We start from the raw sequence: 23,504 nt of genomic DNA on the forward strand, positions 1-23,504 counted from the left end.
GATCACTGGTGAGAATCCAGATGTCGTCAGGGATGGACATCTGGATCTTGTTCTCAAGCGCCTTTTGTCCTGGCCAGTGTTGGAAAATTTATGTGCTGCATCAAATCATACATTCTCAAAATTTGTCCTTTGAGCTGGACTGTAAACAATCTTCGAGAGGGCATTTATGTGGGAGCAGGGGAAACACTGTGTAGTGTTTCATGGTGAAGCTTTGAACCTGTAAATATCTGAAAAAAACTGGCATCGAAAGAAATGAAATATTTAAGAAAAAATCCTTGAAATAAACTGTGCCCTTTCCGTGCCAAAATTTGAATTTTTGGTGTATCTGGGCCATGAATAAAGGGCTCAATGTAATGGGAGCAAGACTGGGTGCTTGGTTAAAGCCAAAATGGTGCCAACACTGGACCCAGTTGCTGAGAGTGTTCTTAACCACAGGGTTTTTGAAATGGCTATTCCCATGCACAGGCAAGGGGGAACAGATCAAGGAAATTGGTGAGATGGACAAACTTAAATTTAAGTTGCCTGGTGAACCAGACAGGGCCCAAACCATCCCTAAATGTAGAGAGCCAGGCAGACAGTTTGGAAATGTTCACTAACCAATAATATTATAGAAATTCTGGCAGGGCAAAGCCCCTGTCCAAGCTTTGAAGATATGCCTTACATTTTCACAGTCTGGGTTCACAATGTGTAAAAGGAGATTGTCTGCATATAATAATAATTTGTGAGCGATGTCATGCCTACAAATTCCTTTGACCTCCATCACGGATCTTAGGAGGATGGCAAGGGGTTCATTTGCAAGGTCGCGCAGCAGAGGGCTGAGGGGGCAGCCATGTTGGGTTCCTCTGTGAAGTGGAAAGTATTCTGATTTGATAATGTTCATGCAAACTGATGCCACCAGTGACAAATGTAAGATCTTAACCCAGGAAACAAAGTACAGGCCAAAGCCAAATTTGTCTAGAGCCACAAGCAAATATCTCCATTCAACACAATCAAGAGCTTTTTTTGGCATCAAGTGAGATAATAACATCAGGTGAGTTAGTTGAGTGGTCAGACTACATATGTTGAACAAATGGTGAACATTAAAAATGACTGCCTGTTTGCTATAAAACCTGTCTGATCTGTGTGTATAATGGTGGGTGTCACCTTTTTGAGCCAGAGTGTGAGGGCCTTTGTAAGAATTTTATAATCTACATTTAGTAAACTGATTGTTCAATAGCATTCAGTTAAAACTTGCTTTTCACCGGGTTCAGGTTAGAATTAGGTTTAGGTTAGGGCTAGCGGAAGGGTTGGCAGTGGGCATTTAGTTCTAATGGTTAAGGTTAGGTTAAGGGGCTATGGAATGTATTATGTCAGCTAGTGTCCTCAAAAGGATAGCAATACAATGTGTGTGTGTATCTGTTAGAGGGTGGAGCGGGTGGTCAGAAGCTTCAGACTCCTCTCTGTCTGTCCTGTCTCTTGTGTCTTATTAAGGTAATGTTTGGAGATGGTTCACTGTTTACAGCAGCTGACAAGACTGGGCTATTAGTGATGGCAACCAAGCATGGACATTCACATATACATGTTTGTACTTCTATCTTTGTGAGGACACTCATTGCCATAATACATTCTGTAGCACCTTACCTAACCCCTTAACCCTTAAATGTCTAACCCCACCCTTACTCTAATCCTAATGTAAAAATATGCACACACAGAGAGAGAGAGAGAGAGAGAGTGTGTGTGTTTTCACATTAGGCATGATTGTTTCATACCATGCCTTAGCACAATTGCTCCCCTCTCCTCTGCAGGTCTGCTTTCACATTAATAACACCATTCTGTGCCCCAGCACACTTGCATATGTACAATAGGCGACAGTATGCATGGAGTTGGCTTGCACTCCACCATGAAGAAGAAAGAAGAAGAGGCAACCACTTGTGACATCAACTGAGTGACGTTTGTCTCTGTTTCATGTGGACAATGGGGTCAGTCCTGTTACTGTGGATACTTTTATTATTTTTGAAACACAATCAGTATCCTTTCCCAGCCTTTCTATGTTTTTGTCGGCCCAGATTTCAAGCAAGCATTTTACGTTTTCATTAAACCACAGAGATTCTTTCATAGCCATGTTTGTTAATGTATAAACCAACAGAGATGAATAGTTATGACATCAGTGAGCAGTCCACTTCCTTGTTGAGCACAGTTGCGTTCACATCTCCTGTGGACTGTGCCTGAATCCGGTACACTTGTGTTCCAATTGATCAAAGCAAACCGGACTTTGGGGTACTCAGACTGTACTCAGATCCAGGCCTGGGTCGCTAATGTGAAATCACCCACACACAGACACACACATTAACTTACATTAGCTATCTTTTACTATATACCAAAAACAATAAGCCCACATGGGTCCATAAACTAAGCAAACATCAACTCATCTGCTACATACAAAGTGAAATGGTACAACTTCTTAAGGATCTGCACAATGTATGAGTGATGGGAAAAGCAGCATTTGAAATTATTTTAGGAGAACATTAAACAGACTGACTTCTGCTTCCTGGCAGAGCTTCCTCTCTGGATAGTATACAGGTGACACTTTGAAACATTTGTCCTGGCAAATAAAGCATAACTGAAGATAAAGCAATGTGCTTCCATGAGTAGTGGTTTACACTGATTTGGCTTTGTGAGCATCTAACCAAAGCTAAGGTGCTAACATCAGACCTCTGAACGCTACCCGCCATTCCTTTAATCCACATGACACTGACTCTTACATAACTGATCCTATGACCAATGCTTTGTAAGTGTCAGATGAGAACCCATGTTGTGTAGAAACAGTGTCAGGACCTAACAGAAGGTCTTTGTGTCACAGGAAGTCCAAGGGAGTAGCAGGAGGCTGTGCAGGCTGACAGAAGGCTGCGGGCAGTTTCACTCTGTTTACATTTACTGACAGCAGCAGACGGATCCAATTCATCCAAACACTGTGTGTGTAAATACCATTTTATGGCTGTGTGGAAAAAATTAAATGGACATTTTTGGCATCACAAGGAGACTGCTTCTACATGTAGCGGGCGAGTAATATACTGTACAAACAGACAAGTTGACGCATCGATAGCATTCTTGTTAGGACATTTGCTGATTGAGAGCAATGGTAGTACTTAGTTGTAAGGTTAAGGTTGGGGTAAGTGGATAAAGAACATATTCTGTCAGTGAGCATCCTGAAAACTGAATAGACCAGAGAGTGTGTGTGTGTGTGTGTGTGTGACAGAAACTGAGGGTGCAAATCTGTCTTGCTGTACTCCAACTTGTCAAAGCAGGAAGAGCAGAGACTGGCTCAGCCAGAATTAGAACAGTGTATACAGCTAGACTGGCTTTGTCTCTACAGCTTTTAGAGACCTGCTACTTCACTCTGCTTTTCTTTCAGCTCCATTAGTACATGAACATTGTGCACAAAGCACGTTTATACTGTCTGACATGGAAACTCGCAATAACATTTCAGTCAGGAAATAAGGAGGAACAAGGAAACAAGAATAAAGATGCTTATGGAGCAGAGCTACCACGAGGTGAAGTGTTTCAAAAGCTATCTTGCCATATCAGCATATAACAGAACCAGAGCAGCATGACGGTACATTACACACCCAGCGCCTGTTACAATAGCAGTAAAAACAACTGTAATGTCAGAGGATAAATCTTGATGTCTTTTGTACACCTTCTTTATTTAAAAAAATAAAATGAAATTAGAGTAGTAAATTCAAACTGATTTTCCATTACTTTATTTTTTAGTATAAATACTCTTTCCTGAAACACATAAGCACAATGAAAGCATATTTTCATCCATGACATCTATACAGTTGGCAATACACAAACAAGGCCATACTAATATTTGGTCCGTTCAATCTGCACAATTTTAAATTCAAATTTGTTTCAACTAAGCTGTTCATCTTTCTCAACCCAAATCCTTTATAAGCCAACCAATTATCTTGTCCCTTCACAAGTCCAGCACAAAAAAAAGGCTTTGACGGTTCATGTTGGAACTCCTTTTACACAAGAAGTTATGGGTTGACCCAGAAATATTTTACAGATAGGAGCATCTCCATCTGTAGGTGTTGATTCAACTGCAGAATCATTTTGAAGGCTTCAATTTGTGGTGGTGTTGGAGCACAAACAGGAAAAGCAGCTGAAAACATGAGTGACTGATGTAGTCATCAGAGGTAGGTCTCAGGTCCTAACAGCTCATGTTGAAAGCCAGTGCTGTCATTCATTTATTGAAAATGTAAGTTATGCTGAATTTACCCTGCGAGTTCTCACTTCCACCAGTTTTTTTTTTTTTAACTCAACTTTTATTTGATACGTTTACGTATGTCAGGGCTTTTGTACATGCTTTAAAGATTCTGATCAAATAACAAGAAGCACCAGTTATGGGTAATGAACCTCATCCCAATGTTCCAAATGATTATCCAATTCATTTTCCCTGGGGTGGAAACCGATTAAGCCTTCAATCAGTGTGCATTTTCTGGAAGAGTTTTTGCCAAGTGCCTTTAACATGTTGAGTTTTGGCCAGGTTTGCTGTCCAGTCCAAGTTTAACAGCACCCTCAGTGCCCTTAAACATTGCTTTATTTTCACATAAAGCCAAATGTTTTCACAGTCAGGAGCTCGGGCAGTGCTGTAATACCACTGATAAGTGCTGGTATCCCTCTGGATGTGACTGACGAGAGTACTTTGTGGTATCTAGATGTAGTCATCATCTATAGGTTCTCCCGGTGTATCACAGTGATGAAGGAAGAGGACCACCACTCTCTGAAAAACTCCTCTTTTGCTCTGTCTGCGCTCTGAGATTTCCTCCCCAATGGTCTCCATACAGATGTCAGCTGACAGCTGGCCTTTACGCCGAGGAGCATAGATGGTGGCTAACACACAACACAACACAGACAAAAACATTTCTAGTGTTTATAGGATCAGGCAGGCAACTGTAATAACTATGTAGAGTGACTGCTGACAGATGAACATAATGACTGCACTCACTGCTTTCATCATCCTCAAAATCATAGCGGGCATAGCTGTTGGGATCAGCTGCTCTCAGAGTCCTCAACCAGGGGAAGTCTGTTATCATGCTGTAGGGAGCACCATCCACCACTCCTGAACAATAACATGAGAAAGGATAATTCACTTTAAGGATTAGGATTTGATGGCTCATGTACTGTGGCCCCTAGGGACAAAGCACAAACAAAAGTCAAAACAAGCATTAAGGAAACACTGCAAATATGAAAACATTAAGGAAGCATGATGCTAACCCAAACACATACAAAAGTCAGTCATGCTGAGAGAAAACACTGCAAGAGGGAATAGCTACACCAGAAATGCTCCAGGATACTAGGGGGAGTGAGGAGTTGATATGGGTAGGTAGCATCAATGTAGACATTTCTGGCATTGCCATGAGACTATGTAGGTAAAACCCAATTCCCTTAATTGTACTGACATTTCCCTCACTTGCATCCAACCCACATGTTAACATGCAAGGAGAAAGAAACTGAGGTAACATGACATAAGATGTCCTTCCCTCTCATTCTTCATTTGAAGCATCCAATCACCGACTTATTTACGATAAAGGGCTTCCACAAAGAATGCCCTGGCGTATTGCTGCTCATGGGTCCTCCAGACAGCCTCTTTGGTCCTCAGAGAAAGATTAAGAACTTTAGGACGTCCTTCAAAATGGTGAACCAGAATGATTTCCGGGTTGAGTGAGGTTTGAAGAACAAGGGAATTGCAACTGGATTGGATTTGCTACACATTTCCTTAATGTTTGTCCTTTGACTTTTGTATGTGCTTTGTAAAAATTGATTTTTTCTTTTAGCCCTTATATAGCATGTAATGCCAAAAAGGCAATGTGCAACTGCTGCGGGGGTTTGAACTAATGTTACCACCAGAGGGCTGCAGACTCTGACTATACTAGGTGGGATGGTTCCTTTTCAAATGTGTTCAATTCAAATTCAACACTGTCCTGCTCCACAGAGTGCACCATAGATGATCTGAAGATGACTACAAAACAAAACAATGTGTGGTTGATATGTGCATGTCTAAACTAGAATTGGGGGAGGAGTTAATGTAGGTGGATTACCCTCCAGTGTATATATGTCCCGGCCCCAAGGATATCTGGGATAATTCTTGACATCCTCTTCAGTCCTAGTGGCCTCTGGAAAGAACTCATACTTGATCAACTCTCTAGGGAAGAAGCAAAGACATTGAAACCAAGACATTTATTACTCATGAGTCACAGATCATGTTGAAACCAATATTTGGCCTCATACTTGCTCAATGACAGTGTAAGAAGTTTGAAATATCTCCTCCAGAAAAAGGTATAGATTGAGTTTTTCTATATAACAAGCTCAAGAAACCTCTGAAAAGGGCCTAAAACAAGTTTGATTTTTGTCTTTCATATTCAAATATACTGCTCAAATAAAGGGAACAACATAGTTGAATGTCTTATTTTTGTGTTCCCTTTATTTTTTTGAGCAGTGTATATGCAAATGAGCCTAGGCATCATACATTATCCAGCTCCACTGCTTTCCAGTAGATGGGTGAAATTAATGTGCGTATCAAGATACGACTGCAGGGCAGAACAATGAAAAGATTCTTGGATTCCCCACTAAGGTGGGTCAAATCTTATCTATCAGGTAGACTCCAATTTGCTCATGTTAACAAATGAATCTTCTAAGCACACAAATGTTAGTCACGAGTTCCAAGCGGTTGTATGCTAGGTCCAATTCTCTTCATATTATACATGCTTTCCTTGGGTATCATTATGAAGAAATGGCAAAAACTTCCATTGCTGTGGAGATGATACTCGGTTATATTTATCTATGAACCCAGATGAATTAAATCAGATGCTTTATTTTCATTACAATTTAATTGTTCATTAAATAAAAGTTATTAAAATGTTTGTGTATACTGTCAATTAAATCGTTATCGGCCCAGAAAATCTTTATTTTAAATCCTTCTCCTAACATACAAAGCCCTTAATGACAAGGCTCCATCATATCTTAAAGACCTCATAGAGCCTTATCATCCCAACAGAGCACTTCGCTCTCAGAGTGCAAGTCTACTTGTGGTTCCTAGAGTCCTCAGAAGTAGAATGGGATGCAGAGCCTTTAGCTATCAAGCTCCTCTCCTGTGGAACAAGTTCCCAGTCTCAGTTTGGCAGGCACCCTCTCTACCTTTAAGATTAAATTTGAGACTTTCCTTTTTGATAAAGCTTATAGTTAGGTTGAATTGTTGTTCTATTAACAGTTATTAATATTTCTGATATAATACTAGAGGGACTGACCAAAAATCTTAGTAACCGCAAGCAAACGGGGCCCGTGCTGTCCTCTTGCCACCGAGTACATTCAACCACATCAGTGTTTTTTAGTCAGCAGTGTAGAGGTATCTGAAATTATTGGACGTGTATTCCAGGATAGGGTTGGTTTGGTGTTCCAACCCTTAGTTACAGGCCTAGACTGGGGGTCTTCCCATGATGCTCTAAGCTCCTCTCCTCTTCCCCTCCCCATTTTATTTTTATACGGCATCATTACACATCACTGTATGTCTCCTCTCTCTCCCATAGTGTGTCCTCTCTATCTCTCCCTGGATCTTTCTGCATATAGCTCTAGTTCCAGGGCTCTGTGTCTCTGATGAGCAGTCACCGGCCACATTAACCTGCCCAATATTTATTTGTTCTTTAAGTTTATTATGTTCTGATGCTTTTCTCTCTCTCTCTCTCTCTCCTCTATCCACTCGCCCCAACCAGTCAAGGCAGAAGGCCGCCCACCAAGAGCTGGGGTCTGTCAGATTCCCATTATTAACAGGAGTGGAGTGTGTAAATACTGTCTGAACAATATTTGAGGAGAAAAAAAAAAAAGCTATTCTATGAGAAAATACTCACTGGCTGATGTTGGCTATGGTGTCCATCCAGCTGCGAATGCGAACCTTGTTCCGTATATTTGGAGGATTGCTGAACTCATGCACTATAGCAATGTGGTAGGGATAGGGCCCCTGGAAGAGCTGATGCTCCAATGCTACTGAATCAATCTGAAGACAGGAGAGAGACAAGAAATGAGATGGAGTGTCAAGTGAGTGCAAAGAGAACGACTTTCACATTACGAAAAGCATGAAAAATGTTGCCTATTTGCACTATGTATAAAGGAGGTGTTATCCTATTTTGTTGCAAGTCAGCTACAAATTAAAAAGAGCAAAAAGGTTTACTACTTATGTTTAAATAAAATTCTTCACAGGGAGACAAACTGAATTCCTACGGGAAAGGAGATGACATCACGGATTTAACAACCTGGTGCATAGGGCGCATGTAGATGATGCGGTTCCTCTCAGGGGGCATTCTCAGGATCTGATCCAAAACCTGTTCCATGTCCAGCTTCTTACACTGAGCATAATCAAACCTGTTCAGTATGGGGGCGTTTTCAACTTTCAGGTGCTTCAACACTCGACATCTGGTGGCTGCAATTAGACAAAGCAGTGTGTTAATAAATGTTCTCTCCCTGACTCAGAATAAAAATAAAACACCATAAAGCGATGGGAATTATGTCTGTGAAACTCAAGAGTGGGATGGGGCATTTAAAACAGGATTTATTTAAAGGAGTATATTACTCTTACAAAAAGTCCTGTACTGAAGCAGGATAATGACATGCTTGGCCAGTTTTGAGTATTTTAGACTATCACGTTATAAATATAAAAATGTCTGCTACACTGAGCTGTTGATATTGACAGTTCTCTTACAGTACATTGGGTGATGTGGCATTTCTACATTTCTAACTTTGTTAATTGATTCGGAAACATAATGTGCAACATTCTCCAATAAAAGGGTTTTTATTTTATTTTTTGGCTAGAAGACAACAGCACTCAGTCAAGAACAATCAATGGCACTGGAGCTAAAGCTTTATCATAAATATATAAAATGCCAATAACAGAGGACTGCTTCCCTCCACCATGCAAATATGAAGCCGGAATATCATGAACATGAAGGCTGCCGTGTTGCTTTTTAACAACCAGACTCTTTGCAGTAGTGACCAGAAGTGGAGTGACAGTGTCGGACAGCCAATCAAAGTGGTCAAATCAACTGAAATACACCTTTTTATATTATCAAATAACCTATTAAAAACAAATTTGCCATAAGAATGACCACTTGTACACACAGTGTGATAATATCTATCAAACTAGAATTACTGTTCCATAGCCGTATGCTTCCACCAACCAGTCAAATTCACAGGCATGGGACAAATGCGAGCTCATAGTCACCTTGACCTTTGACCACCAAAATGTAATCTAAATGGACACGTGCAAAATCTTAAGAAATTCCCTCCAGGTATTCCTGTGATATCTTGTTCATAGAAATAATACAAAGTGATGGACGTACTGACAGGCAACCCAAAAACATAATGCCTCCAGCCATTGCTACTGCCAGCGCGGAGGCATAAAAACATAGTAGTGACCTCATTTGTATGTGGAGTTTTTTGGGTTTGGCTCATGTTCTGTCCACTAACCTACCTACCTAACATGGAGGAGGCAGGATTTATAACTTATACCGTAACCAGGCACCAGGAGGTGATCAGGTCATGGTGGCTTCACTTCCAGGAGATGTCATTGGCATCCATATATTACAGCTGATGGACTAGTTCCAAAGCTAAACTGGGGTCACCATCAGGCTTCAGAGTTTTAGATCTGTTAAAAGGGTGCACTATGATGCAAAACTTTTCTAATTTTACTGATGGGACTTATCAATCACTACATTTGTTTGCTTATTAACCTGCCATTTTTTCATGAAGAGGTTTTCAGTAGACTTTAGTTATATAATGAGAAAAACATGAGTACGAGTAATCATATATCAATGTTCTCATCTGCATGTTACCATGAATAAACATCATCTTGGGGCAGTCTTGGAGGACCAAGTCAGTGATTCCACAGTTGGTCAGAGTGATGCCCACCAAGTTCTTACTCTTCAGAGACAAAACCTACAAAGCAAAAGCATCTCAGTATGTAAATTATACTCAAAGTATAGTATATTCAATATACAGTGTTGTAAAGAACAAAACGTATTTGCTAATTTCACAAATTTTTATAAATACATATATTTATCATACTAAATGGTTTCAGATCTTCAGACAAAATTTAATAGAAAAAAAAATCTATCAGCAAACATAAAATGCAGTTTAACTGAAAAGATTTTTACTGAACCACTAAATGTCGCAAGTAAGGATTTCCAACACCCATTCACCAATGTGAAAACAGATAGCCCCTTTTTAGACTCTTTTTTGCAAAACAAAACATAAGGCATTAGCAGAACAATGAATACAGGACATTTACAAAAGAACAAAGGGATAAGTACATATAATGAAGGTACAGGTGGTTTCCATGTGGTGTGTGGAAAAGTTTGATTCTGTTTAGCCTGAAAATAAATAGGTAAAGGACAACGGAAGGAACAAGGCAGTGAGCTATGAGTAGCTGTGGGAAAATAGAAAAAACAGGGTGTAAATAAATAAATAATGAAGGCAGGGAGGGTACTGGCAGTGTGTCCACTCCGAGCCACCAGCATTAGAGCAAGAACAGGTCACCATGAGGGAGTTCCAGAGTGGCTCAGCAGGGTAAGGTGGTTGCTGTTCTATAGTTATTAAAATTAACTTTTTCAACTGAGCCAGCTAACCCAAGACTGATAGCTACTATTATGTTGGTTTGTTTTCCCATTGTTCATATGACAAACAAGTTTGTCTCTCCAAGCCCCACCTGCAAAACACTGCCGGCGCCTGGGGGAGGAAAGCCCCAACAATGTTTTACTTTATAAAAATCACACTTATTATGTGACTTTTTTGTATACTGTGTGTACAGTGCATGCAATGGTATTCACCTCCTCTGCTTGGACTTTACACAACACTGAATAAATGACACTTTACCACTAATAAGAGGTGACTTTAATGGTAGAGTGAAAACAGGTGTCTACAGACTATACCTGTACGTGGTCATCCTCAGTGACTGGATCTGAGGTGCTGGTTGATTTGTCAGCCATTCGTTTCCTCCTTACTGCTACTCGAGGCCTGGCTCTTGAAAGATCTGCACAAAATGAACAGCTGAAATGTCATCTTACACAATACAAAAGCTCAGATTTAACTGTGTGAACAAACAGGCCAGATACAGGTGGATTTCAACACATGTAGGCAATAAAGCATACAGCATTATTTTAACCTATCTGTGATGGACAAAGGAAAAAAAATAAAAAAGGAGCAACTTACAGTATTTCAACAATTCATTCAACAGAAGTATAGTCTTAGTTTTGTTGCCTTAATGGATGGCATTGCTACTGACACAGTTCATGTTCATTTATTGAAATAGCATCAGCTACTGCATGTTTTTTGACCATGTTAAATGACTAAACCAACTGATAATGATACCAACAAAAATGGCTACAATGGGCATTTCAGCATCAGAAATAGAACATGGAACAATGGAAGAGGGTGGGCTGGACTGTCAGACTTCCCTATGGGAAGAAGGCAAGCCGGAGGCAGCAGTGAGGTGCTCGGGGCAATGTTTTGCTGGGAAACCTTGGGTCCTGGCATTCATGTGGGTGTTACTCTGACACGCAACACTGACCTAAATATTGTGCAGACCAAGTACACCTCTCTCTTCATGGCAATGGTATTCTCTAGTTATTCAACAGTAGCTTCTTGCAGCAGGATAATAAGTTCTGCCAAACTGCAAAAATTGTTCAGAAATGGTTTTAGGAACATGACAAAGAGTCCAAGATGTTGCCTTGGCCTCCAAAATCCCAAGATTTCAATCCAGTTGAACACTTGTGGGATGAGGACCCCTTCAGTGGTCTTATGGAGTAAGAGCTGTTCTTGGTGGCGTGAGGGGGACTCGTACAAGATTAGGCAGGTGGAAACACACATTCAGAAAGATTATCAAGCACAATGCCCTCATCTCACGCTGAGAGATGGGAGCATTCAGGTACCAAGGTCATTTTCAATATGGTTAGCAGCAGAGTCAAACTTGTGTCTTGAATTTTCTTCACCCACTTCCTCCACAGGTTTCACATGAAGCCTGTAGTGGGGGCAGAGTACGTGCATGTGATACCTGCACAGTTGCCTCTCTATTTGAGTAGAAACTTTAGTGCTAAAAAAAAAAAAAAAAAACCAATTTTAATCTGGGGAAGTCCTGATCCAGTAAACATTCATTAAAAATCTGACATTGAAATTTAAATGAATTTGGCAAACTGTATTTTTCCAGGAGCTTCTTGATCCAAATACTGGTTCAGGTCCTGGCTCCAAAATATCAAGTTTATTATCTTATGATAGGAATAAAAAAATAACTGGGAACTGGACAACACTCAGAACTACAGATTCATTACAGGGCAGATACTACTACGACTTTGTGTCTGTGTGTGAACACAGTTTGTGCAACCAGGTGAATTTAAATTTACCTGTTCGACTTTTTAATAACGCTGCATTAAAAAAGGTGGTGCTGTCGTAGCACCACTGGACAAAAGCATGATTATTGTGTCTACACCAAAAGCATACTGTGTGCAGTACATAACATCTCGCATGCACACTGTGGGAAGCTCGTGTTCATGTCTATACCAGGTGAATGTTCACTCAGGCATAGGAAGAGCTTGGTGTGCAAAGAACAAACAGAGGTAGCCCACAGAAACAGTCTGGAAAAGGGAAAACTACAGTCCAAAACCCAGACAAATACTAGACAGAGAGGGAATTACTGGCTACACTTGCATGTATGTGTATCCAACCCATGGTAAAACACATACACAAGAACTACATACACTTTAAAAAGATTTGCATGTTGAGATGGTGAGGGAAACTGGTTTATGTTTACATGTCCTTAAAATTAATAATAATAATAATAAAAAGAGAACTGCATGTTCAGTAGCTGAGCTTCTGTAGTTCAAGCCTTTGCAACTAAACAAACAGCTTTATTTATGGGCATGGTTAGTGGATACATTAAATACGTTCTCTGTTTGTAACTTCAGTCTTACCTGTCTCAGGTACCAGTGATGCAAAGGACATACGAGAGCAAGATCGGGTCAAAGGTCGTCTAGGAACAAAGTCCTCATCTCTGGCCTGAACCTGTTGTGAACCTGAACCAGCAGCAGAGGCAGAGCTAGGAGGTGCAGGATGTCTGTCTTCCTGTTCCAGCAGTGCAGGTCTCCTGGGAGCATGGTTTACAGCAGCATCTCTGGGCTCCAGACTGTCCACTCCAGCAGTACCAGAGCGCTGCCTCAACCCAGCTTCCTTTGTGCGACCGCCCCCTTGCTGTCCTCTAGGGCCCTCTGTGCTGTCATTAGTCCAGCCAGTTCCTGTAGCTCTGTCAGTGGTTGCTGGACCTGCTGCAGGTTCATTCCTGCATACAGATCCAGTCACTGGCCTCATGCTGGTCCTTCCTGCTGCCCCAGCCTTCCCACTGCCCCGTACTGTCCCACTGTCAGCCTCTGTCCTCGCAGTGGTCTCCCCAGCATCAGTAATAATTCCTTTACTGGTAGACCTCCTGCTGTTCTCAGCAGCAGCCTTCATGTCTGCTTTGATCTGTTCACTGGTCACCTGACAGCTCTTTTCACAACTGCTGTCTGACACCTGAGCCTTTGTCTGATCCACTGAGGATGTCACAGACTCAGCGACATTGTTGCTCCGCCGCAGAGGAGCCTTTCCTTTACCTAGAAAAACACACATACAGTCATGTTACATGGGCCTTAACCTCTCTACTCACTTCCATTTATTCCTTGTCCAGAAATAATTTTAAAGAATAAATTTAATTTTGACTTATTAAAAGTTTTAAAAAAGCCTAGTAAACCAAGCTCATGATTTATAAGCTCTTTAAATTTAAGTGATCATAAATCATACCAAAGTGAAACTGACTTTGTTTTGTGTGTTCCCACTAAATCCCACATAATCCAAGTCTCTAGAACAGTTTTCTTTCACTTGCGCAGTGTTGCCAAAATCAGGAGCATGCTGTCTCAAAGTGATGCTGAAAAACTGGTCCATGCATTTGTTACTTCCAGGTTGGACTACTGTAACTCTTTACTATCAGGATGTCCCAATAGTTCCCTAAAAAGCCTCCAGTTAATCCAAAATGCTGCAGCCACAGTACTGACAGAAACTAGCAAGAGAGATCATATCTCTCCCATATTAGCTTCTCTCCACTGGCTCCCTGTAAAATCTAGAATAGAATTTAAAATCTTTCTCCTAACATACAAAGCCCTTAATGACAAGGCTCCATCGTACCTTAAAGACCTCGTAGAGCCTTATCATTCTAACAGAGCACTTCGCTCTCAGAGTGCAGGTTTACTTGTGGTTCCTAGAGTCCACAGACGTAGAATGGGAGGCAGAGCCTTTAGCTATCAAGCTCCGCTCCTGTGGAACCAGCTCCCATTTCGGGTTCGACAGGGTCTGCGGCACACGTTTTCACCCTTGTTCAAGAGACTATCAAATATGTATACCTATATACTGAATAAATATCAAAATCAAACTGAAAATGCTTTTAGAAAAATCAGAAAGATGTTTAAACAAAAATATTTCAGCTTAAGTATAAAAGAGTACAAGTCAGGTTTTGAGATGGAACTCAAAGTAGTACATACAATACATATCTATAGACATGAAGAACTGAAATGTGATGCAGCCTTCTCACTTTCATAAATTGAATATCTTAATAAATGCAATAGTTTATATATTTATATTTTTCATTCATTAGAGATACAACACCAGAGAAAACGGTTTTATTGTTGTACATTTTACTGGTGTTAATAGGTTCGTCCCTACATTTGATAGTCAGTTTCAGTCCAAAATGGCGGATGTACAGCTCCGGTGCCGGTGTATAGTACAACTCATATTTCACTCCTGCAGAACCTCCTGGGATGATGTGAACCGTCCTGCTTTGTTTTTCCACTATATTTTCTGTCTGTCTCTGAATAGAGGAGGAAGGGCTGTGCCCCTCCCACACACACAGTTGACTGAGCAGAGGGAGAACAGAGGGAGAGCACTCCACAGTGCAACAATCAGCCAGTAAGAGAGACTGAATGAGCAATTTATCAAACAGCTGTTGACCAAGCAGCACCCCCTCTCCCCTCAAGTTGCTGGAACTTTTAATTTTAATACTACCTCCTGAGGGTAGTAAGATTTAACTCCTGGAAAGCACCTCCAAAGCATGTAGAGGGCAAAACCCATGGCGAGCGTTAATCTGCTTGACACGTTTTGGTAAGTTTTTTTAATAGAAAAAAAAAATCCCTTAGACAACAGGGTGGCCTGAACTGTGCCCATGTAATGGTGTCTATGAAATCATTTGATGTGCATTCTAGGATAGGTTTATTTGGAATAAACCCTCTTCTCTCTTCATACATTTCTGACATCATTGCCTGTCACCATCTTTGACTTCTGTCTCCCATAGTTTGTACTATCCCCTCTCAGTCCTTTCTCCCTGTACCTTTCTGTAGGCGTCCCTAGGTGTTCCACCAATGCTTGTTCAATGGCATTTTTTAATAACCACATCTTGTGATGTGTTTTTCTGCAATAATTTTAACGGCACCGACTGGAGAATTACCTCCACCAGCGGTTTACTTCAACTGATATTCACATAAAATTACTGGATGGAAAAGTACATTGACTTGTCTCTGTCTTTTGTTAATTATCCCAACTTGGTTTAAATGTACGTTTCAAGTGGATACACATCTGGCAACAGGTATGACTGCTGGGTATGTTCTGTGTTGTGCTGACACCTTCTATATGAGAAGCTGGCTGCTGCAGTGAGGATGTTGGCATTAGTCTTGAAACGAGGCCTTCCTCTTCCTCACTGTCCGAGTCTGAGGTGGCCAGTGGGGGCTTGGGAACAATAGCACCAGCTGGTCTAAACTGCTGGACTAAACCACTAGGTCCTGGAAGTGCAAAGGACATGTCAACAAAAATTAATAACCCTTTAAATGTATAAAAAAAAAAAAATAGGTGAGCAAAAGTGTAGGACAGGAAAACTGTTGTGTTTATATCTGCTAGTTATAAAAAGGAGCAGCTCCAAACCTGCTTGCTCCTCATCTGGGGGTCGCTGTGTTCCAGCTGTATGACTGGGCCCTGGAGCCACGCCAGCTTCTTCCACTTTCTCATCCCCTTCTGGTGTTTTCAGCTCTACCTGAGGCTCAACCTCAATGCTCTCCTCCTCCAAAATCAACTCTTCCTCCTCTTCCTCCCCATTCCCCATTCCATTCATCTCCATTGGTGCTGTGAAACCAAACAAAACTTCCTAAGTTACTTTCACTGAGTAGGTTGTTTCTGTTTCCATCTGTCTATTAATAGGATTTCTAAAGAAACCGTTGACAGATCTTTCCCAACTGAACAAAAAACAATAATGTCTTGCTGATGGTGAGCGGGACTTGCCATTGTGCTGCTGCTGCTGCCGCCTTTGGTTATTGTTGACTACAGGTGGAGGAGCAGGGGGCAGGTTGGCCTCATTATTGTTGTGGTGGTTGTTGTTGTCATTGTCATTGTTGGAGTTCTGGTTGCTAACTAGTGCTGAGGACACACCAATACCAGTTCCTGCACTCAGACCCACCCTGGCACAACCCTAACACACACACACACACACACACACACACACACAGTCAGGTCTGTAAGTATTTGGATGAGGACAAGTATTGTAATTTTGCCTCTGTACACCAGTCAATGAGTGCCTGAAGTAGGCTTTTCCTGTCTTTAGTTGTTTTCAGTAAGTAAATTCTGACCATCTCTTCTATGTTTTTCCTGTATAAATTGTTTATGAAAGAGCTGATGCCTCGCTTCACCACTTCGTTAATGTCATGTCAGTGACGTGTCATGATGGTTTTGAATACTAAATGTATTTAAAAATTATTGAAAACCAGAATTGTAAAATCAGTTTAAATGTGATCTGTTTTCACAATACTCGCTTTATTGAACAAAATAACATTAATAAAAGCATTAAGACCTCTGATATTCTGTTTCTGTATGCCAGATTTATGCCCCCATAATGCAGTATCAGGGGTTTGGCCAGCAGATGGCGCCATTTAACTGTCAAATGCTTCCAAACTGTGAACAATTTTCAACACACCTGCTAAATATTAATTCAGTGCTTCAGAAAGCCACAGTTCATCCAGCACTAGTATAAATCTCCCAAAGAAAAACTATGTTTTAAAATTTAAATGAAGTCCCTAACCCAAAGTATCAAGTAGCTGGCAAAGGGTGAAATAATAATGTGGTCAAAAGTTTATAGAAGTAAGATAACAAAAGTTGGGAGAGCTGCTCCATCAGCTCTCCCAAATACTGGAAACATTTCAAACACCACCGTTCAACTCCTACAAAAAGTTTAAAAAAAAAGACCAAATGCAAGCAAGTGAACTTTCAAGATGTTATGCCTACAAAGCATACAGCACAACTGTGTGTGTGTGTGTAGATTTACGAATACACAGTATACCTTGGGTGGTTCTCTAAACATCTGGTCTAGACAGATAAACTCCAGACTGGGCAGTAACTCTATGAACTGGGAGAAGGATTCCAGTTTGATAGCATGGCAGCGAACAAGAGTGAGATCAACGAGGCGGCTCCACCTGGACTGCTCTGATGACAGAAAAGGGCAGAATTATAATGGCTTCACCAAGCAGTACAGCACTTCACTTTTGAAGGATTGCAAGACAAAGATGGAAAAACCACAACAAAATGAAGGCTCTGCTTATATGCAGAACCCCTTTAACAACAGAGACAGACTGAGCATTCTACAAATATATATACAGTGAGGAACAGAAGTATTTGAACACCCTGCAATTTTGCAAGTTCTCCCACTTAGAAATCATGGAGGGGTCTGAAATTCACATTGTAGGTGCATTCCCACTCTGAGAGAAAGAATTTAAAAAAAATTTCAGGAAATGACATTGTATGATTTTTAAAGAATTTATTTGTCTTGCACTGCTGAACATAAGTATTTGAACACCTGAGAAACAGCAAGAATTCTGGCTCTCAAAGACCTGTTACTGTGCCTTGAAAAAGTCCACCTCTACTCCACTCATTAATCTAAATTAGTAGCACCTGTCTGAGCTCTTTAAAGACGCCAACTACTACCATGGGCAAGACCAAAAGAGCTGTCAAAAGCTTAAACTCCACGTTGCTCAGTGACAGCCCCGAAACCTGACAGATCTAGAGGAGATCTGTGTGGAGGAGTGGGCCAAAATCCCTGTTGCAGTGTGTGCAAACCTGGTCAAGAACTACAGGAAATGTTTGACCTCTGTAATTGCAAACAAAGGTTTCTGTACCAAATATTAACACTGATTTTCTCAGGTGTTCAAATACTTATGTTCAGCAGTGCAAGACAAATAAGTTCTTTAAAAATCATACAATGTGATTTCCTGAATTTTTTTTTTATTCTGTCTCTCAGAGTGGGATTGCACCTACAATGTGAATTTCAGACCCCTCCATGATTTCTAAGTGGGAGAACGTGCATATACATACATACATACATACATACACATCAATATTGAGATCATGGTTGACTAAAGTTAGGCAGATATTGCTGAGGCACTTTGAGAGTCAAACGTTTTACCTGTGATCCAGTGATGAGGGTTATGCAAGTGAGGACAGTTGTAGATGAGCAGGTATTTAATATTAGTGAACACTTCGTTCACCACCTTCATGCCAATATCAGTGATGATGCCTGGGTTCTCAATGACGTCAGCCAGACCGTACTTAACCAGCTCAGAGTGAGTCATTTTACCTGCATTTAAAAAGACAGGACATTTTCAAAAACCTTTAAACCAAACATAACATGGGTCCACACAACTGGACTCAGGTTTCAGAAAAGTTTTAATTTTTAATGCAGACTTGAGATTTTTAAACACTGCTGTAATTTGTGGAAAGATAAAAATGGCCACATTTAAACTTTTGAGCTCAAATTCTTCGATTTGCTAAAATGGCATGGAAAATTATAGGAGAACCTGCACCCCATACTCTGTAAGATACTTCTGAACAGTCTTTTAAAGCCGGCAGGCTCTTGTTCTCACCCATTTCATGTGTTCAATTTTGAAATCAGGTTACTGAATTCTGGAAGGAGGTACAGGATCCCCTTGTGTAAGCACAACTCTTATTCATTTGCTCCTTTAGCAGTCGAGCTAATTAAGCACCTTCATTCTATAATGTTCTGCTCTGCCAGCACAAAAATGCAACTGAGTGACATGTCAGAAATCTGGTCAGCTGTGTTGCAGGTTCACGGTCCGTAGTTAGTTCAGTGCACTTGCGTGAGTACAAAGACAACACAACAACATGGAGCAGACCAGATACCACAATTTGTGGACAGAGTCAACTGAACAAGGCTATAGACTGCATATAGTATATTTATACACCGTATATGGACGAGGCTAATCGAGCTCTGGCAGCGCTACACTGTACAATGTGTCATCAAAGCGTTGATGATCTGCAGCGATTAAAACTTATAGTGAGGTAACGCACTGTATACGAGTTGTACAGTGTCTGCTCGGCTTTAGATAGCAGGCACACATGGATTTAGACCTTGCAGGAATGTGACACATCAGCACCTTCAGTTAGCCATCAAAGTATCTTTAGCAATGCAAAATAACCTTGCAGGAGCCATTTCTTTCTGTATAACAATAATCTATGCCAGCAGTCAACTGCTCTTGCTATACTCAATCCACACATCTCTTCACAGTCTGACTGCATCAGGAGATGTGAATTTTTTTAAGAGGGGGCATGGAGACAGGTCAGCTGCCATTACGATCAGCGACAGTAGCTGGGTTTCAACCAGTAGAGGGCAGTCCCTAAGAATATTTATAACAAAATTCAAAGAATTAAAATACTTTTCACTAAAATGTCAAGATTTGGACCTGAATTAAATCAACAACTAAATAGCCATATACATTGGTTATCAGTTGGAAAAAGTGGTTTTGGGGTTAAGTTACTCTTTAATGAGCAGCACCTTGATTATAGACAGAAAGGTAGGGAGACACATAAATAACCACAGGGCAGCATCATGCACGGGTTGAGTAACCCGCAAAAATGATGTGTAACATGTTAAAAAGTATATACATGTTTATATTAATTCACAGGTACAGGCATGGGTAACAACAGACTAAATGTGGCCATAATTGTGGACTAAATTGTGGGTGAAATAATAAAAATTTTAAAAATAAAGGTGCAGCTTCTTTTAAACATCTAGCCCAGCATTATTTTATCAATGCCTAAACAAGGCACACATTTATTGTGGAGGCCTATGGAACAACCTCCATTCACATCCAGCTAATAGGGTGTCACTCAGACTTCAACATAAGCTAGGCATCAGTGGATCAAAACGGGTAAAAATAGCAAGTGGTGAATACAAAATTGTGGACAATATATCATTGAAGGCCAAATCAGCCATATGGGAGATATTTAGTGTGATTACAGACTGTGAGAACAACTTTTTCTGAGGCTTTACAACTTGTAAATAGTGCAAAAAAGTAGCATTTGAAAAACAAACACAGCTGCAGGTGCTGCGTCAAGTGGCAGACACTTTTCCAAGAACACAACTCTCAAGTACTTCAAGGTGAGTGACTGTGTAGTCTAATATAACTATGGGTATGAGTCGGGTCATGGGTCTCATTGTTAACGGATCAAGTTGGGTCCAGATTTTATTTAGAGATACAGTGCCTTGCGAAAGTATTCGGCCCCCTTGAACTTTGCGACCTTTTGCCACATTTCAGGCTTCAAACATAAAGATATAAAACTGTAATTTTTTGTGAAGAATCAACAACAAGTGGGACACAATCATGAAGTGGAACGAAATTTATTGGATATGTCAAACTTTTTTAACAAATAAAAAACTGAAAAATTGGGCGTGCAAAATTATTCAGCCCCCTTAAGTTAATACTTTGTAGCGCCACCTTTTGCTGCGATTACAGCTGTAAGTCACTTGGGGTATGTCTCTATCAGTTTTGCACATCGAGAGACGGAAATTTTTGCCCATTCCTCCTTGCAAAACAGCTCGAGCTCAGTGAGGTTGGATAGAGAGCGTTTGTGAACAGCAGTTTTCAGTTCTTTCCACAGATTCTCAATTGGATTCAGGTCTGGACTTTGACTTGGCCATTCTAACACCTGGATATGTTTATTTGTGAACCATTCCATTGTAGATTTTGCTTTATGTTTTGGATCATTGTCTTGTTGGAAGACAAATCTCCGTCCCAGTCTCAGGTCTTTTGCAGACTCCATCAGGTTTCCTTCCAAAATGGTCCTGTATTTGGCTCCATCCATCTTCCCATCAATTTGAACCATCTTCCCTGTCCCTGCTGAAGAAAACAGGAAAGTCATGAGGAAATTAAAAGTGCACCATGATCCTGGTGATATGTGAAAGAAGGCACTAACATTGCAGCAGGAACTCATCCACATATCCCAGATGAAGGGTCTCAAACTGAGGAAACTCTAGTTCAGCCATTTTCAGAGCTGAGAAGACTCCATCTTTTGTCAGTGAAGGCTGGATACGCAGTTCATGAAGCCTGTTAAGCACACAAAAATGATGTTAGAAAATCGTGTAGTTTGAACTTATGTTTGTCGCTATTAAATCATTCAAACACATTCTGCTTTCTGCAATTCCCATATATATTTGCCGTACTGACAACATAGTGCATATGAGATACTTCAGCATAAAAGTGGGTGGGTCAACAGTCTCAAACACTGTGAGCGTCACTATTACTCTGAATATTCTCGATTTCACTTAGTTACAGATCACTTTGCAAGATGGAAGTGACTTAACAGTAACTCACAGATTTGCCCACAAGATATAAAAATGTTTGCATTTTGCTGTAAAAACATAAGCTGTATATGAACAGTATTTTTCTTTCAGTCAGTTTAAAGAATTGATTGGCTGAGCACCTGCGAGCAGCGGTGATGATGAGGTAGCCCAAGTCCACTTCTAGGGCATTCTTACAAGCACCAAACACAATGGTGTGAAGGTTCCGAAATCCTCCTGGAGATACACAAACAGCACAACAGAGAACAGACAACTTAGTAAATTTTAATCTAAGGTGTCAGCTATTTGTGCATTTGTCAGTATTTCAGCTATTTGAAATCCCAGTTGGTCGTAGGAAGATGCAAATCATCAGACCAAATACATTAACAGTGGAAAATGACCGAGTAATACAGCAAAAAAAAGGTTAAATATGGTGTGAAAATGTGAATAAAAATAGAAGCTACAATAAACAATATAAATTAGTCTGAACCAACATAAATCCTAGTTGACTATGACTTCAACTATTTTAATATTGTGCCATAAAGAAATGTACACCACATGTAGTGTTAACATACAGAGTCACTTCAATGAAATACCAGTGAGATGTTCCCCTCACCTGACCTCCAGCTGTCCTCAACCACATGTTGGATCAGTCCTCCCAGGAAGGGGACTCTCACCAACTCCAGCTGCTCCAAGTTCCGGGCTGATGCTAAACCAGTAACCAAGGGAACATACTTGAGGGAGTTTGTTGGCCCAGCACAGTTCCGCATGACAAAGGTTCTCAGGCTCACACATAGAAAGTCTTTAAACGGCTGTGGTTTGGTGAGACGGACCCACTTCAGGTAAAGGTGGCGCAACATGGACACACAGGGGATCTCTGGAACATTCACACCTACAGAAGACAAACGCTATGTGAAGTACATCAATAGAGATGTGGTATTTTTAAAACTAAGTGACACAGCAAGGTCCCCTAACGGATGTCTGAGCCAGCAAGAACAGTCAGACCTGTTTATTTCTGATAAACATCCACTTGGATGCAAGTCTGCAGCGTGTCTCAGTTTACGCTGCCGTATTTCAGCTGTAATGTAGCAGGATGTGTCCGTTTGCTGTGATGTCCTACTTACCTACTAGATGTAGGGTCTGGATCTTTGCAGTGATGGGGATGGTCAGTTTGTTCTCAGCAGAGCAGGAAGGAAAAGCTCCGTTACGGTTGCGAAACTTTCCCAGTATATGAACTTGAGGCATGTAGTTCCATATGGCTTCCACAAGCTCCAGGTGGGATGTCTCCACACCCTTATAATAAGGTCAAATAAGGTTATGTGAACAAAATAAAAAATAAAATTAATTCCAAGGTCCATTTACTTGCTTATTCATCCTAGGGCTATTCCAAATGTCAGCCTTTGGGCTTGGAATATCTGGTGGCAATAATCAGCAAATATTCACAATTTAGTATGTAATATTTAATGCAACAGACAACGGATCTTCATGACCATTTGCATGTACACAATGTGCTCCATTTCCATCAACAAAATGAAGTGGCAAATATTTGAAGACTAAAACTGAAAACCAATTGCCTGTCCAACACACAAATTTTCAAATACTCAGATATTTGGGTTTCAAATGTTTCTCAGTCTGCTCAGGTTTACTGTGCATTCATGCATGTAGCACAAAGTAGCTGGCTTTCGTTGTGTCTGTATGTAGCAGGATGTGTCCGTTTGCTGTGATGTCCTACTTACCTACTAGATGTAGGGTCTGGATCTTTGCAGTGATGGGGATGGTCAGTTTGTTCTCA

The 23,504-nt window shown here is 40.7% G+C and overlaps 1 protein-coding gene across 2 annotated transcripts in view; it reads right to left on the reverse strand.

Annotated features, from left to right (window-relative positions):
* Window positions 1-3,724: 3,724 nt before the first annotated feature.
* fbxo38 (F-box protein 38) overlaps window positions 3,725-23,504 on the reverse strand; it is a 29,794-nt gene continuing 10,014 nt past the window's right edge. For both annotated transcript variants that reach the window (XM_020611287.1, XM_020611288.1), the window contains 17 exons: window positions 22,837-23,005; window positions 22,329-22,604; window positions 21,856-21,949; window positions 21,349-21,479; window positions 18,542-18,712; window positions 17,423-17,565; window positions 16,372-16,558; window positions 16,018-16,215; window positions 15,723-15,878; window positions 12,993-13,667; window positions 10,959-11,059; window positions 9,864-9,966; window positions 8,289-8,455; window positions 7,887-8,032; window positions 6,084-6,187; window positions 4,991-5,104; window positions 3,725-4,875 (listed from right to left, as the gene is read on the reverse strand). In XM_020611287.1, coding sequence (XP_020466943.1) covers window positions 4,697-4,875; window positions 4,991-5,104; window positions 6,084-6,187; window positions 7,887-8,032; window positions 8,289-8,455; window positions 9,864-9,966; window positions 10,959-11,059; window positions 12,993-13,667; window positions 15,723-15,878; window positions 16,018-16,215; window positions 16,372-16,558; window positions 17,423-17,565; window positions 18,542-18,712; window positions 21,349-21,479; window positions 21,856-21,949; window positions 22,329-22,604; window positions 22,837-23,005 — 3,114 coding nt within the window. In that variant the 3' untranslated portion in view covers window positions 3,725-4,696. The remainder of the gene's footprint in view (window positions 4,876-4,990; window positions 5,105-6,083; window positions 6,188-7,886; window positions 8,033-8,288; window positions 8,456-9,863; window positions 9,967-10,958; window positions 11,060-12,992; window positions 13,668-15,722; window positions 15,879-16,017; window positions 16,216-16,371; window positions 16,559-17,422; window positions 17,566-18,541; window positions 18,713-21,348; window positions 21,480-21,855; window positions 21,950-22,328; window positions 22,605-22,836; window positions 23,006-23,504) is intronic.

This window comes from Monopterus albus, unplaced genomic scaffold (genome assembly GCF_001952655.1).
Source record: "Monopterus albus unplaced genomic scaffold, M_albus_1.0 scaffold111.1, whole genome shotgun sequence".
Classification (NCBI taxonomy): Eukaryota; Metazoa; Chordata; class Actinopteri; order Synbranchiformes; family Synbranchidae; genus Monopterus; species Monopterus albus.